The sequence below is a fragment of the Bos indicus genome, chromosome 26 (assembly GCF_029378745.1).
Source record: "Bos indicus isolate NIAB-ARS_2022 breed Sahiwal x Tharparkar chromosome 26, NIAB-ARS_B.indTharparkar_mat_pri_1.0, whole genome shotgun sequence".
NCBI classification, from domain to species: domain Eukaryota; kingdom Metazoa; phylum Chordata; class Mammalia; order Artiodactyla; family Bovidae; genus Bos; species Bos indicus.
This window is the reverse complement of record NC_091785.1, coordinates 6,892,508-6,905,847: the sequence shown is the minus strand read 5'-3', so window position 1 is coordinate 6,905,847 and position 13,340 is coordinate 6,892,508. Positions and strand designations below refer to the sequence as shown.

At 41.6% G+C, this 13,340-nt stretch overlaps 1 protein-coding gene across 1 annotated transcript; it reads left to right on the top strand.

Moving 5' to 3' along the window:
- Window positions 1-8,899: 8,899 nt before the first annotated feature.
- Window positions 8,900-11,773, top strand: DKK1 (dickkopf WNT signaling pathway inhibitor 1). The gene is made up of 4 exons (XM_019953179.2): window positions 8,900-9,342; window positions 9,576-9,732; window positions 10,881-11,024; window positions 11,141-11,773. The coding sequence occupies exons 1-4, from the start codon at window positions 9,100-9,102 to the stop codon at window positions 11,392-11,394; spliced, it is 798 nt and encodes a 265-aa protein (XP_019808738.1). The 5' UTR covers window positions 8,900-9,099; the 3' UTR covers window positions 11,395-11,773.
- The last annotated feature ends 1,567 nt before the right edge of the window (window positions 11,774-13,340 follow it).

Here is a 13,340-nt window from a genome sequence, read left to right as displayed (position 1 = left end):
CAACACACATGTACCCCAATGACATGGAAGCAACCTAGATGCTCATTGACAGATGAGTGGATAAAAAAGTTGTGGTATATATATACACAATGGAATATTACTCAGCCATATAAAGAATGCATGTGAGTCAGTTCTAGTGAGGTGGAAGAAACCACAACCTGTTTTACAGAGTGAAGTAAGAAAGAGAAAAACATATTATGTATTAATACATATATATGGAATCTAGAAAAATGGGACTGATGAACCAATTTAAGGGCAGGAAGAGAGACACAGGCATAGAGAACAGACTTGTGGACACAGCAGGGGAAGGAGAGGGGGAAGGTGGATTGAGAGAGTGGCACTGAACAAATATTACCACATGTGAAATAGGTAGCTAGTGAGAAGTTACTGTATCACACAGGATGCTCAACTCAGTGCTCCTTGGAAACCTAGAGGGGTGGTAGGGAGGGCCAAGGTGGTGGGATATAGATATATTTATCTGATTTAATTAAGATGACCATTATATCTACTACTGTGGGCAAAAATTGCTTAGAAGAAATGGAGTAGCCCTCATAGTCAATAGGAGTTCGAAATGCAGTACTTGGGTGCAGTCTCAGAAATGACAAAATGATCTTGGTTCATTTCCGAGGCAAAACATTCAATATCACATCAATCCAAGTCTATGCCCCAAACACTAATACTGAAGAAGCTGAAGTTGAATGGTTTTAAGAAGACCTACAGGACCTTCTAGAATTAACACCGAAAAATGTGTTGTTTTCATCATAGAGGACAGGAATGCAAATGTAGGAAGTCAAGAGATACCTGAAGTAACAGCAAGGTTGGCCTTGGAGTACAAAATGAAGCAGGGCAAAGACTAACAGAGCTTGGCCAAGAGAACACACTGGTCATAAAACACTCTCTCCAACAACACAAGAGAGGACTCTACACATGGATGTCACCAGATGATTAATACTGAAATTAGATTGATTATATTCTTTGAGTCAGAGATGGAGAAGCCTTATACAGTCAGCAAAAACAAGACTGGAAACTGACTGTGGCTCAGATCATGGATGCCTTTATTGCAAAATTCATACTTATATGCAGCCATTCGGGTATATGCATACTTATATGCAACCATTAAGCCATTCGGGTATAACCTAATCAAATCCCTTATGATTACACAGTGGAATTGACAAATAGATTAAAGGGATTAGATCTAGTAGAGTGCTTGACGAACTATGGATGAAGGGTTCATAATAATGTACAGGAAGCAGTAATAAAAACCGTCCCCAGGAAAAAGAAATGCAAAAAGGAAAATTTTTCTGCTGTTCTTTTTCTACTTGTATAACATGTTGACTCTAAAGAAATGGAAGTATTAAATAGAAGTAAATGGAAGTATTATATAGGGTATATAACAGTTATGTAAGTTTATATCTTTTTGATCATGGAACTCCAAAATGGTTAATATTTTCTCATTCAAATAGATTAAAAAATAATATTCTTTTAAAATTTTATTCTCGCTGAAGTTATTTATGTATGACCTTTCTGAAAATTTATTTGGCCTAGTATGTTCCTATAATATGATATTTATAACAATCTGTAGACCTTGACATTTTTATCCAGGAGTGCAATATATCCGCCCTCTTCTTCAATCAAACAAAACGAACATTTATTGAGAACCTATGTCTCGAATCCCAGTTGTCATTTTAATTTTAATCTGTTGAAGATTTCAATCTGTGAACAAGGAATTTTGTGGAACATTAAGAAGTACAAGAGATTATTCAACTTCGAATATGCTTAAGCATGAAGAAGGTATACAATATGTAAATAACTAGACCTGGAGAATCAATCTCAAGAATAAATTGCGTGATTAATAAATCCTTTTTATCTTCCCTATGAAGAACTTCTAAGGATCTTCCACCAGGGGGCAGCAGAAGAGCGGCTTTCTCCTACTTGGCGGCCAGACACAGGGGAGCCTAATGCGCCTGGAGCTTTTTATCTTCCTCTCCATCGCCTTTCCTCTCACCCCCTTTAATTAAGTCAGAAGGGCCCTATATTCATTTGCCCATGAACTGACATCGCAAACTAACAGCAGCTATTGTAGTGTGAACGGATTTGTGACCAGGCAAGGGGCTTCAGCCGAGATTACTCGCCCCGCAGCCGGATGAATGTGCTGAGCACAAAGTCTGCTCAAAGCCAAGCAAACGGACTATTTGTGAAAATGCCATCCTGGCTCAAGTCTGATTAAGACCGGGGGTCCCCAGGCCGTTTGATCTTCACTCATCAAAGAGAGTCTTTAAACAAGCTTCATTTTACACTACTATATGCTGGCGACGGGTTGTGACACCAAAGTGCAGCCACCGTGAGCAGCCTCCAGGAGCACGTGAACAATGGGAATTCTCGGCTTCCTTAAATGCACATCACCCAGGCCTGCCTGCTGGAAAATTATCCAGGGTTGGAGGTTGGTCATGGAGCGCAGGGCTCCCACTTTGGAGGTTATTGGGTCTGCCCAACAGGTAGCTCCCCCATCTCGCCCCCTTCCACCCTTCTATACCCCTGAACTCATTTGAAAATTCTTTTTTAGTTTTGGGACTTTGGGGTCAGGAAGAACCTTTACCCAATTTTTACATGTGTCCCCTTTCCTGCTAAAATGAATAGTTCTGTCTCTAGTCTATATTCTGGCCCACTCCCTGGCGATTCTAAGATAGGGTCTCAGGACACAAAAGTGTTTTCAAGGTCCTGATTTCTATTTTTCACCTTTAGATCCCATTATAATCCACTAGCCTGAGATTTAGTGATTGTTGAAAAAAAAAATCAGCTCTAAAACATCAGAATCAATTTTGTGAAGCAAAAATCTCTCTCTCTCTCTTGCTTTCCATCCATATATACGAGTTTGTGGGCATGTGTGTAGAAACTGAATGGTGGGTTTGCACATGGCATTTATTTTGTTTTTGAACTCTCTGTATTTGTTGAATTTTCTAGGACGTATGATATAAATCACAAATATATATTTATGTCTCTCTATATCCATCTTTTAAAAACATCACCTGGTTCAAGTAATTTCCAGAGACTTAAAACCTGGTTGTTTTCTTCAAAAACTTTACATATTTTCTTCAAAATCAAAATACAGTATTGATGTCAGTGACTATTACTGTATCTTAAGGCTTTTTGGAAAAAATAGGTCTCTTGCAGGAGGTTCTTATTTAATCAGAGTACAAAAGGCCTTGCCCTGGCAGAGCTTAAAGAGGGAGGGAGGGAGAAAGGTGGGGAAGGGAGGGTGAGAGATGCTTTTGTAGTCAGAAGAGACCTCTTTACGCACATACACCCCCAACCCCATTTTATAAGTGAAAGACCAACATCAGCACTGAGAGTTAAGTGGCTTGAGCAAGTTCCCACATTTACCAAGCAGCTGCTGGCTGTCACAGTTACCTGGTGCACAGAGTTCCAAGCCCCAGAATCCTGAAACCAGGGTACAACATTTCTCTTGGGCATGACCCTTGCAGAGTGCTTGCATTATAAAAGGGGTAATAATAGGAACTCAATGACACAGAAGAAAATGATTTTTCTCTAGCTCTGGAGACTGTTTTAAGGAGATCTCGAATCTCGCCTTCTCCTGTCATTGGTCTGTCTTCATGGCTGGAAATGTCAACTCCTTTAGGGAGTATTAAGGAGGCAGTTTTGTGCTCCCTGTATCTACTGGGTTGGTCAAAAACTTCGTTCAGGTTTGTCATAAGTTGTGGAAAAACCCAAAAGGACTTTCTGTCCAATATATCCTACAGGACCTTTCTGAGTGTCAGGATATCAGAAAAGGTCTTCTCTGATTTTTAGTTAAAAGTTTCTGGGTTCTGAGCTCTATTTTCAGATTAGCTTTTAACATCCTGCTTCTGAAAAACACATCTTCTCAGCCAGGGCAGAAAGCTACCATGGAGCCTGATTTATCAGGGCTGGCCATCTCCACTGACCAAATAAACATAATCATTGTCAAATCTCACCTTCTGTTTTTACTGCGGAGTGCAGAAAAGCCTAATCTGTCCTCTCGGGAGTCATAACATGGGCCTGGTCTAAAAGCTCATTTAACATCAAGAAGAACATTGAGACCAAAATCTTTTGAAGGCCAGTGAGAAAGTCATTACACTCACACACACACACATACACTATCCTCAAGAATGAGGAATCCCTACTAAAAATTCAAGAGCAGTGCCTCTAAAAATGTTGGCCACACTCATCAGAAATGACATTTATTCAGTGTTTTCCCAGTGAGGCAAAATTATATGACAACAGATCTGCTCCCTTTAACAAAGAGAAAGAAGCTAAGAAGGAGGAAGAAAGGGAGAGAGGGCAGAAGAACAGAGTTACCTAATGAATTAAAAATGTAGCAGTCAACTAGCTTGCAAATTGTATTGTGTTTATTTGTCTGTCTCCCTTATGGATAAAAAGGTTGATGAATATCCCATGGCAGACACTCAGCACTTAGAATGTGAGGAAGGCACACAGCATGCCCTTTGTGAGTTACGTGGTTCAATCCCACAAGGTAAATATTTCACCCATTTTAAAATCTAATGGACAATATTAAACTTATTGCATTGATTATGGTTCTATTTAAATCAGATCAAATAAGAGGTAGGCTTTCCCTTCATAATGAAATAAACTAGGTTGGGAGAAGTATCAACAACCTCAGATATGCAGATGATACCACTCTAGTGGCAGAAAGTGAAGAACCTCTTGATGGAGGTGAAAGAAGAGAGTGAAAAGGCTGGCTTAAAACTTAACACTCAAAAAACTCAAGATCATGGCATTCAGTCCCATCACTTCATGGCAAATAGAAGGGGGAAAAGTGTAAGCAGTGACAGATTTTATTTTCTTGGGCTCCAAAATCACTGCAGACAGTGACTGCAGCCATGAAACTAAAAGATGCTTGCTTCTTGGAAGAAAAGCTGTGACCAACCTAGACAGAATATTAAAAAGCAGAGACATTACTTTACCAACAAAGGTCCATTTGGTCAAAGTTATGGTTTTTCCAGTAGTCATGTATGGATGTGAGAGTTGTACCATAAAGAAGGCTGAGTACCAAATAATTAATGCTTTTGAATTGTGGTGCTGGACAAAACTCTTGAGAGTCCCGTGGATGGCAAGGAAATCAAACTAGTTAATCTTAAAGGAAATCAGACCTGAATATTCATTGGAAGGACTAATGCTGAAGTTGAAGCTCCAGTACTTTGGCCACCTGATGCAAAGAGCCAAACCACTGGAAAAGACCCTGATGCTGGGAAAGATTGAAGGCAGGAGGAGAAGTGGGTGGCAGAGATGAGATGGTTAGATAGCTATCCCTGGACTCAGTGGACACGAATTTGAGCAAACTGCAAGAGACAGTGAAGGACAGGGGAGCCTGGCATGCTGCCGTCCATAGGGTCCCAGAGTCAGACACAACTTAGTGGCTGAACAACAACAAATAAACTAAATATACCTGCCCTGATTCCTATCACCTCTGTCATCTATCTGCTTAGAGAGACTCAGTCATCAGAACATTCTGTTCCCTGAGACGCGTTGGTCACATTTCCTAGATTTAATATGTCTCTAAATATAATCTTCCCCATGAACTAATAGTTAAAAAAGAATAGTCTATTTTGGAGGAATTCTTCCCCCATTCCATGTAGGCATATTTGTTTCTCCAACTACCCTCACATACAAAGCTTTCTGAGGACAAAAAGACTGCCTTTAATATTTTGTGGGCATGCTCCCAAAGGAAGTAGGGTAGCATTCCGTAATGGGAACTCACTGAAAAAAACTGTATGTTCTTGGTAATCCTCCTTACTCATCCTGCTCTTTTGTGGCCACTGAGCAAACTCAATCATGAAAAGAATTTTCAAATGGAGATTCCATTGACAAACTAAATTTTTCCACTTGGTCCAAAAGGTTGGCCTGCTACAGACCCAGGTTTCTCTAAGGACCTCCTACAAATGTTCATTCCTGTATAATTTAGGAGCTTCCTCCCCCCACTAAATTATTTGTATATAGATAACATGAGTGTTAGTCACTCAGTCATGGCTCAGATAGTAAAGAATCTGCCTGCAATGCAGGAGACCCAGGGTTGGGAAGATTCCCTGGAGAAGGGAATGGCAACCCACTCCAGTATTCTTGCCTGGAGAATTCTATGGACAGAGGAGCCTGGCAGGCTATCACCCACAGGGTCACAAGCAGTCAGACACAACTGAGCTGACTAATGTCAGCACTAACATGATACTCATCTCTTTTCATACAGTATCACATATAGTGCTTAACTCATAGCAGAAACTCAGATATTGACCAAATCCCTATTATTAGCTTTCAAATCATGATTACAGGAAGAATATGGGAAGTAGGGAAGGATTTGATCATGAAACTGTACTCTTGACTTACCTCCCCAAACTCAATGTATCAGGCTCTGTCCAAGGTTAATGAGTATCAGACCATATCAGATGTACATGGTCAAGGATCAAGACTGAATTTATGCAACATGGCTTTTTGTTAAAGTTTTCCTTTTACATATGAAACTGTTCCACGTTTTTCTTTCTTTCTTTCTTTCTTTCTTTTTTTGGTCTCTAGACAATGGCTTCATTTGTGAATTCAAGCTCTTAATGGACTAAGTTCATTAAATGGATTCACATGTACCATCTCTTCCAAAAAAGAGGAAAAGAAATTGGCTTTCAGTGTGGCAAAGCATATTTTGTATTTAAACATTTAAATAGGAGAATGGGTCTAGGAAGAAACATTTTAAACCCATCCCAAGGGCATGGGATTCTTTCTCCATATTTTTGTACTGCAAGAATTTAAGATAGACTCTAGATTTCCTACCACATGGAAGGGCTCAACACACTGATTACTGGAATTATTGTCAATATTCTGCAAGTGATAATATAGCACCTAAAATCCCCTATGCCTTTACCTTTTTATGCTAGAATACCTCTCCATCTATAAACATGTAAACTGCATCTTGGCTGAGGGTGATAGCGTATCTGCCCAGGGGAGACCTGGTTCATTGCTGATTCTCAAAAGGTGTACTGACTTGTTCATTTCTTAAGCTCATTTTTCAAAAGCCAATATAAACAACCTCCCCTTTGTTTCCAAATTTCAATTTGTTCCAAAATTTTTTAGGGTAGTAGCCAAGTCTGGGTCATTGTAAATGTTCTTAACAAAATCTGAAGAAATAGGTGAGAGTTAATCCATTTTGGAATCTTGAGGAAGAATTATCAGTAAGCCAGAGGAGATTTCACAGGATAAATAGAGTTTGGGATAGGAGGGAATTGCACCAGTGGAAGTAGAGGCATTATTAAATAATTGTTTAGAAGATAATCTTAACATGACCTCTGAAACCCAAGGAATTAGAACATAGACCATTGCAAACTTCTTTTTAAAATCACCCCTTTCCCTCTCAACTTGCGGATTATTATACTACTTCAAGACCACCAAGGGTTACCCTTGGTAGTGGTCTCAGTAATGAATATTATAGTTAATCATGCAAAGTGATTATAAATACCCTGGAGGTTAGGGAGCACAAAATAAATATATCCTAATCTTTTTTACTCAACAGTGATTATTCAATCATCTTTTTCTAAATCCACAAAACAGTTGTCTATCTTCTGATACTTATAACATCAACCTACTTTAAAAAGAACTGTGTACATTTATTAACTTTCACTATTACTTTAGTCAGAGTATTTGTATTCAGTGTACCCCCACCCCCTCCTCCAGAGGGCAACAAAGCGAAGTACAGACCACTGCCAGGACACTAGGCTTCCAATATATTTTTGTTGAATCAATTACTTGCAATGCATCAGCAGGACGACATTCTTACACACTAGCTTTGCTTTATTATTTTTAAACACTGCTTTAAATGATGATAATTTCACTTTCAGCTTCCCCTTTCCTGAAGCTAGTCTCTTATCTCCCCAGAGCGGGTCCCAGGAAAGGGCTGACTTGGGATCAAACACAGGCGTTCTCAAGCTTTGCAATATGAAATACTAATGAGGAAGTCAGGCGCTAAGCCTTAAGGGTTTCTTATCTCCTTGAGTTAACCCACCATTGAGAAGGGAGAATCAGGGAAGGACCACTGACCCAGTCGTTGGACCCTGTCCGCTTTTGCTCCGGCCACTTTGATCTTGCGTGTCTGCCTAATCAAGTTCATCTACAGCCGCGACTGCTCAGATTCAAAGGACATTAAATAGCTTGATTATCGGATGGTCATTTCCCTCTTCCCTCCGCCCCTGATCTAATTTCCAAACACCAGTCTCTCGCCTCCCTCTCTAAACTTCCCATCAAAAGAGCATTCGTTCTTCTTCCTTCTTACCCTCGTTTGATGTGCAAATGCCCTTCTCTTTGCACATTTTTCTCGTGGGGGCGGGGGAAGGGGAAGAAGGAGGGGGGACTGGAATTAAACAAAGTTAAAGCCAAGGATCTCACCCCAAATCTGCAAATCGTGACTCTAAAGGGTTAATCAGCAACTCGCAACAGCCACCTGGCCCTCTCGCTGAAACGTTTTCATAGGGACTTTGAATTACTAATTGGGTTGTATTTAATATTAAATATTATGTGCACGATAAAAAAAAATAGTACTAGCGTAAAGAAGAGAGGAGAAAAGTGGCTTTACAGAGAATATCACAATGCCTGTCTGAAAGTGTTTCAGATCCCAATACTCCTACTCCAAGGCAAGGGCACCCGAGTTCCCGAGGTTCCTCCCACTTCCCGCATTTATTAAAGTTGTCTCCTCTAATGCTCGCTGATTACCGTCACCCCAAGGTGAGCTGGACAGGGGCAGGACTTCGCAAGGGACGGGTGGGGTGAAGAGTGTCAAAGGCTCCCCTTCATGTACACAAACACACCCCCTTCCAGCCCCTCCCAACGCTTTGAAATCCCAATCCTGCTTTGTTGTCTTCCCCGGAGGGGCCGGAATGCTCGGAGCCCGCAGTATAAAGGCAGCCTCGGTGGCGGTGGCGGCGCAGAGCCCTGCAGTCAGGGTCAGGACTCTGGGACTGGTGGAGGCGCTCGGAGCCCTGTCTCTGCAACTGCGCCAACACAGCTCCGTGGGGACTAGGCGTGCAAAGTGACATTCCTCCTTTCTCTTTTTCTCCCTTGAGTCCTTCTGAGATGACGGCTCTGGGCACAGCGGGTGCTGCCCGGGTCTTGGTCGCCCTGGTGGCTGCGGCTCTTTGCGGTCACCCTCTGCTGGGAGTGAGCGCCACCTTGAACTTCGTTCTCAATTCCAACGCCATCAAGAACCTGCCCCGACCGCTGGGCGGCGCTGCCGGGCACCCAGGCTCCGCAGTCAGCGCGGCTCCAGGAATTCCGTTTGAGGGAGGCAGCAAGTACCAGACCATTGACAACCACCAGGTGAGAAGGGTCTTGGGGATCGGGAATACTGCGATCCTAAACGGGTCTCATTTGGGGACGAGGGCGCAGAACGGGCTGTGTAAGAGTAGTTCAAGGTGCGTTTGGCGACTGCCTTTGGGAGCAGTGAGCGGCAACAGTTTTTGGAGAGGTGGGCTGAAAGGGACTGTGAGGAGTCCAGGAGTGTGGTACTGGGTGCCCAAGTGCCTCACCCTCTCCCGGCCCCGTTCCCGCAGCCGTATCCGTGCGCTGAGGACGAGGAGTGCAGCACAGACGAGTACTGCGCGAGTCCCACCCGCGGAGCCGGTGCGCAAATCTGCCTCGCCTGTCGGAAGCTCCGAAAACGCTGCATGCGTCACGCTATGTGCTGCCCTGGGAATCACTGCAAAAACGGTGAGTCGGGCAGCTCTCTTGCGGACTCAAACCGTCCTCTGCTTGCGCGCCTACAGCTGAGACAATGCTCTCAGCTGAGAACACTTTGGCACTACCTTGCCAATGGGAGTTCAACGTGCGAGGATCCCCAGAAAGGATTTCAGGCTAGTCTTTAACCTGGGAGCAAAGATAAGTACGGAGGTCTTGGAGCTCCTTATATCCCTTTGTGCCCCTCGATTGCTTAAGAGGGCGTCTTACCTCAGAGTAGACACTTCCATAAGAATTTGTCTAGAGAGACTTGATTCAACTTGAGAATGAAGATGGTCAGGGAGGTGGAACTTACAGAGACTCCAAGGAAATCAGAACGGCCATTTAGTTGCCTGTTTAATTTTTCTTACCGTACTTCTCACAGCTCTGCCAGATAGCCTCTTTCAAGGTCTGCGTTCAAGCTGTTGTTATTTCGAGCGATTTATCTGTGCAGATCATTCTTTAAGGAAATCTTGATGCCCTCACATCCTGGCTTCTCCATCTTTATCTGCCTCTACCTCCTGCTATCTTAAAATAAGTACTCCTCCCCCCAACCACAGATCCACGAAATTTTAATGTCTCAGAGAGGTAGACTCAGCCCAAGAAGGCTCCAGAAATAAACTTATGGGTGGCGATCCTCCTTAGGACCCAATAATACTCTGGGATGAACTAACTAAATCTCTCTGTAATATAGAAATTATACAGTAAAGTAATTGGTGGAAAAGAGTGTAATCTTCCAGGCAGCAGGCATTGCATTTGCTTAACTTAGTCTGGCAGAATCCTTATAGCACAGAGGGCAGAAAAGTTATTTTTAAATACAATTTTTTAAGTGACTGATTTTATTTTTCTTACCCCAAGGGTGATATTAAAATGGGCAGAAATTTCATTGCCACTACCATGGTTGCTGAGGAAGTATTTCAAGTGTCTAGATGGGGGCTGTTAAGTATGAGTGCACAGTGCACACACTGATGCTTCTGTCCATTAGGGAGTTTTGCTTTAACACTAGGAAGTTTGGCTCATGTTTAATGTCACCACAACGAGGTAGCTCAAGTTGGCAGAGGCATAGCAGACTTCCACTGTCACAGCTATTAGCAGGAATATATTACAGCTCTGGAGTTAATCACTATCTCCTGCTTCCTTAGGGATATGCATGCCTTCTGATCAAAATCATTTCCATCGAGGGGAAATCGAGGAAACCATTATTGAAAGCTTTGGTAATGAACACAGTACCTTGGATGGGTACTCCAGAAGAACTACACTATCTTCAAGAATGTATCATACCAAAGGTAGGTGAAAGGATCTAAAGACTTTTTTGTTAGCACATTTATAGTATCTTTTGGATTACCTTAATGAAATAACGCAGGCTTAGCAGTGACCAAGTACTTTCCTATTGTCTCCCCAGGACAAGAAGGTTCTGCCTGTCTTCGCTCATCAGACTGTGCTGCAGGATTGTGTTGTGCTAGACATTTCTGGTCCAAGATCTGTAAACCTGTTCTCAAGGAAGGTCAAGTGTGCACCAAGCACAGGAGAAAAGGCTCCCATGGACTGGAGATATTCCAGCGCTGTTACTGTGGAGAAGGTCTGTCTTGCCAGATACAGAAAGATCACCATCAAGCCAGTAATTCTTCCAGGCTTCACACCTGTCAGAGACACTAAGCCAGCTGTCCGAACACAGTGGACTCCATTTACATAATATATGTTATGAAAACCGTTTGTGACTTTTGTGAGCTCAATCCTTAAGGATGTACAAGTTCTGTGGTTACAGTTAAGCATTCCAATAATACCTTCCGAAAATCTGGAGTGTAAGAGCTTTGTTTCTTTATGGAACTCTCCTGTCATTGATTGCAGTAAATTACTGTGTTGTAAATTTTCAGTGTGGCACTTACCTGTAAATGCAACAAATCTTTTAATTATTTTTCTAAAGGTGCTACGTTGTCTATTGTTCCTCTTGTCATGTAAATTTTTGTACACATTGATTGTTATCTTGACTCTGATAAATACTCTATATTGAATTGAAATAAATACTTTCAGCTTATTCTATATTGAATTGAAATAAATACTTTCAGCGTATACTTCCTAAATGTAAAACCCTTCCCCCTTTTAATTCTAGAATCTAGAGTGTAAAGAGCTTTTGGAATGATGATAGGTATGTAAGATTTATCATAAAAATATTATTTTCCCAAATGTATTATCTCAGTACTTAGATCCTATTTATCTCTAGGTTGTGACAGTCCTTGAAATAAAATTTAACTTAATACCATGAAATATTAAAAGTATAGATAAATTTTGGCAGTGTGATCTTAGAGGGCTGTATGTGCCAGGGTGTGTGGGAGTGTGTTTTGTGTGGGTGTATAAATACAGTTGACAAATATATGCAGATTTTGTACCAAATTAGTGCATCTGAACTATCTTAAATACTACTTCATGCCAGGAAGACCTGTTCCAACTACTTTGCTTTGTAAATAATTATTACCTAAAAATCACAAATCCTCTCTCATTTTGTTCTTTGCTTCTCTTGCTAGGTGAATTGACTATTTCAATTTTTGTTCAACCAGACATCTGTTCACTGGAAAAGGATAGGATATACTGTTTAAAAGAAAACCCACAGAAATGAAGCCTAAACTGGCTTTGTATTTGCATTTGCCAACTTTGATACTGACAAATCTGATGCTCTCTCTGAAGAAGAGAGCAACTGTCCCAATTCACACCTATTCGTTAATATTCAAAAAGTCTACATCAAAACCACAAAATGCTAGGTCCAAGGCATTCCAGAGAAAAGTCACTGATCAATTTGTCTAAAAAGTTTCATGAAATAACACAGATGTCCTAGAATGTTTGCTGTTTTTGTATTCCCGGAAGTGGTTCAATCTCAAGGGGTTTTGCCAACAGGACACAAGTGTTGGTTGGTTCTTGCCCGAGAAGAGAACTGGCGGGATGTCTGCTATTACATTCCTTTTGTTTGGAAGCTCCGGTTTCCTTACCCTGGAGAAACTTTCTTTTTCTACCTGTGCTAGTTGGCTGATGTGCCAAGAAGGCCAATTCTAAGGCCTGCCATCTCCAATAAAGCACAAGAGAGGAAAGAAAACATGAAGCCCTTTCTTCGGAAAGAAGAAAGAAGGGCCTCTGTTTCCAGAAGGGAGAGGAGCAATCATTTAAAAGGCCTTGGTGATGGGATCCCTTCATTTATACAGGAACCAGCTGTGGCCAGACTTCACCTCTGCATGTATCAGCTCATCAGCCCTGGTTCTAGCCCTCCTTGCTTCCCATCCCATAATGGGGATGGGAGAATGAGAAGCCCACCGAGGAGGCATGCCTCTTCCTCCTGCCCAACTGACTACTTAGGAAGGGATATCACAAAGAGGTTCTGCACATCGAAAAAGGTGAAAAAGGAATTTATCAAAACTATAGACACTTTATTAGTGATGGAGGCTAGAAGTTGGAAGTCAGATACAATACAAAATCAAAAGGATCATTTAAAGAATCGCAAACATTTGAGACAACGGCTGCTGAAACTTGAATTTCTAAACAACTTATTTGAATGGAAGATACATGAACTTGGGAATGCATTCCCAAGGTATTTTATCAAACGAGTTTAGCATACT

What these genes read in the sequence shown, in the direction of transcription:
- DKK1 (XM_019953179.2), top strand. Translation starts at nt 9,100, where the DNA reads ATGACGGCTCTGGGCACAGCGGGTGCTGCCCGGGTCTTGGTCGCCCTG. An exon ending in TGGGAATCACTGCAAAAACG is followed by an intron (nt 9,733 to 10,880) that starts GTGAGTCGGGCA and finishes CTGCTTCCTTAG; the next exon opens with GGATATGCATGCCTTCTGAT. An exon ending in AAGAATGTATCATACCAAAG is followed by an intron (nt 11,025 to 11,140) that starts GTAGGTGAAAGG and finishes TTGTCTCCCCAG; the next exon opens with GACAAGAAGGTTCTGCCTGT.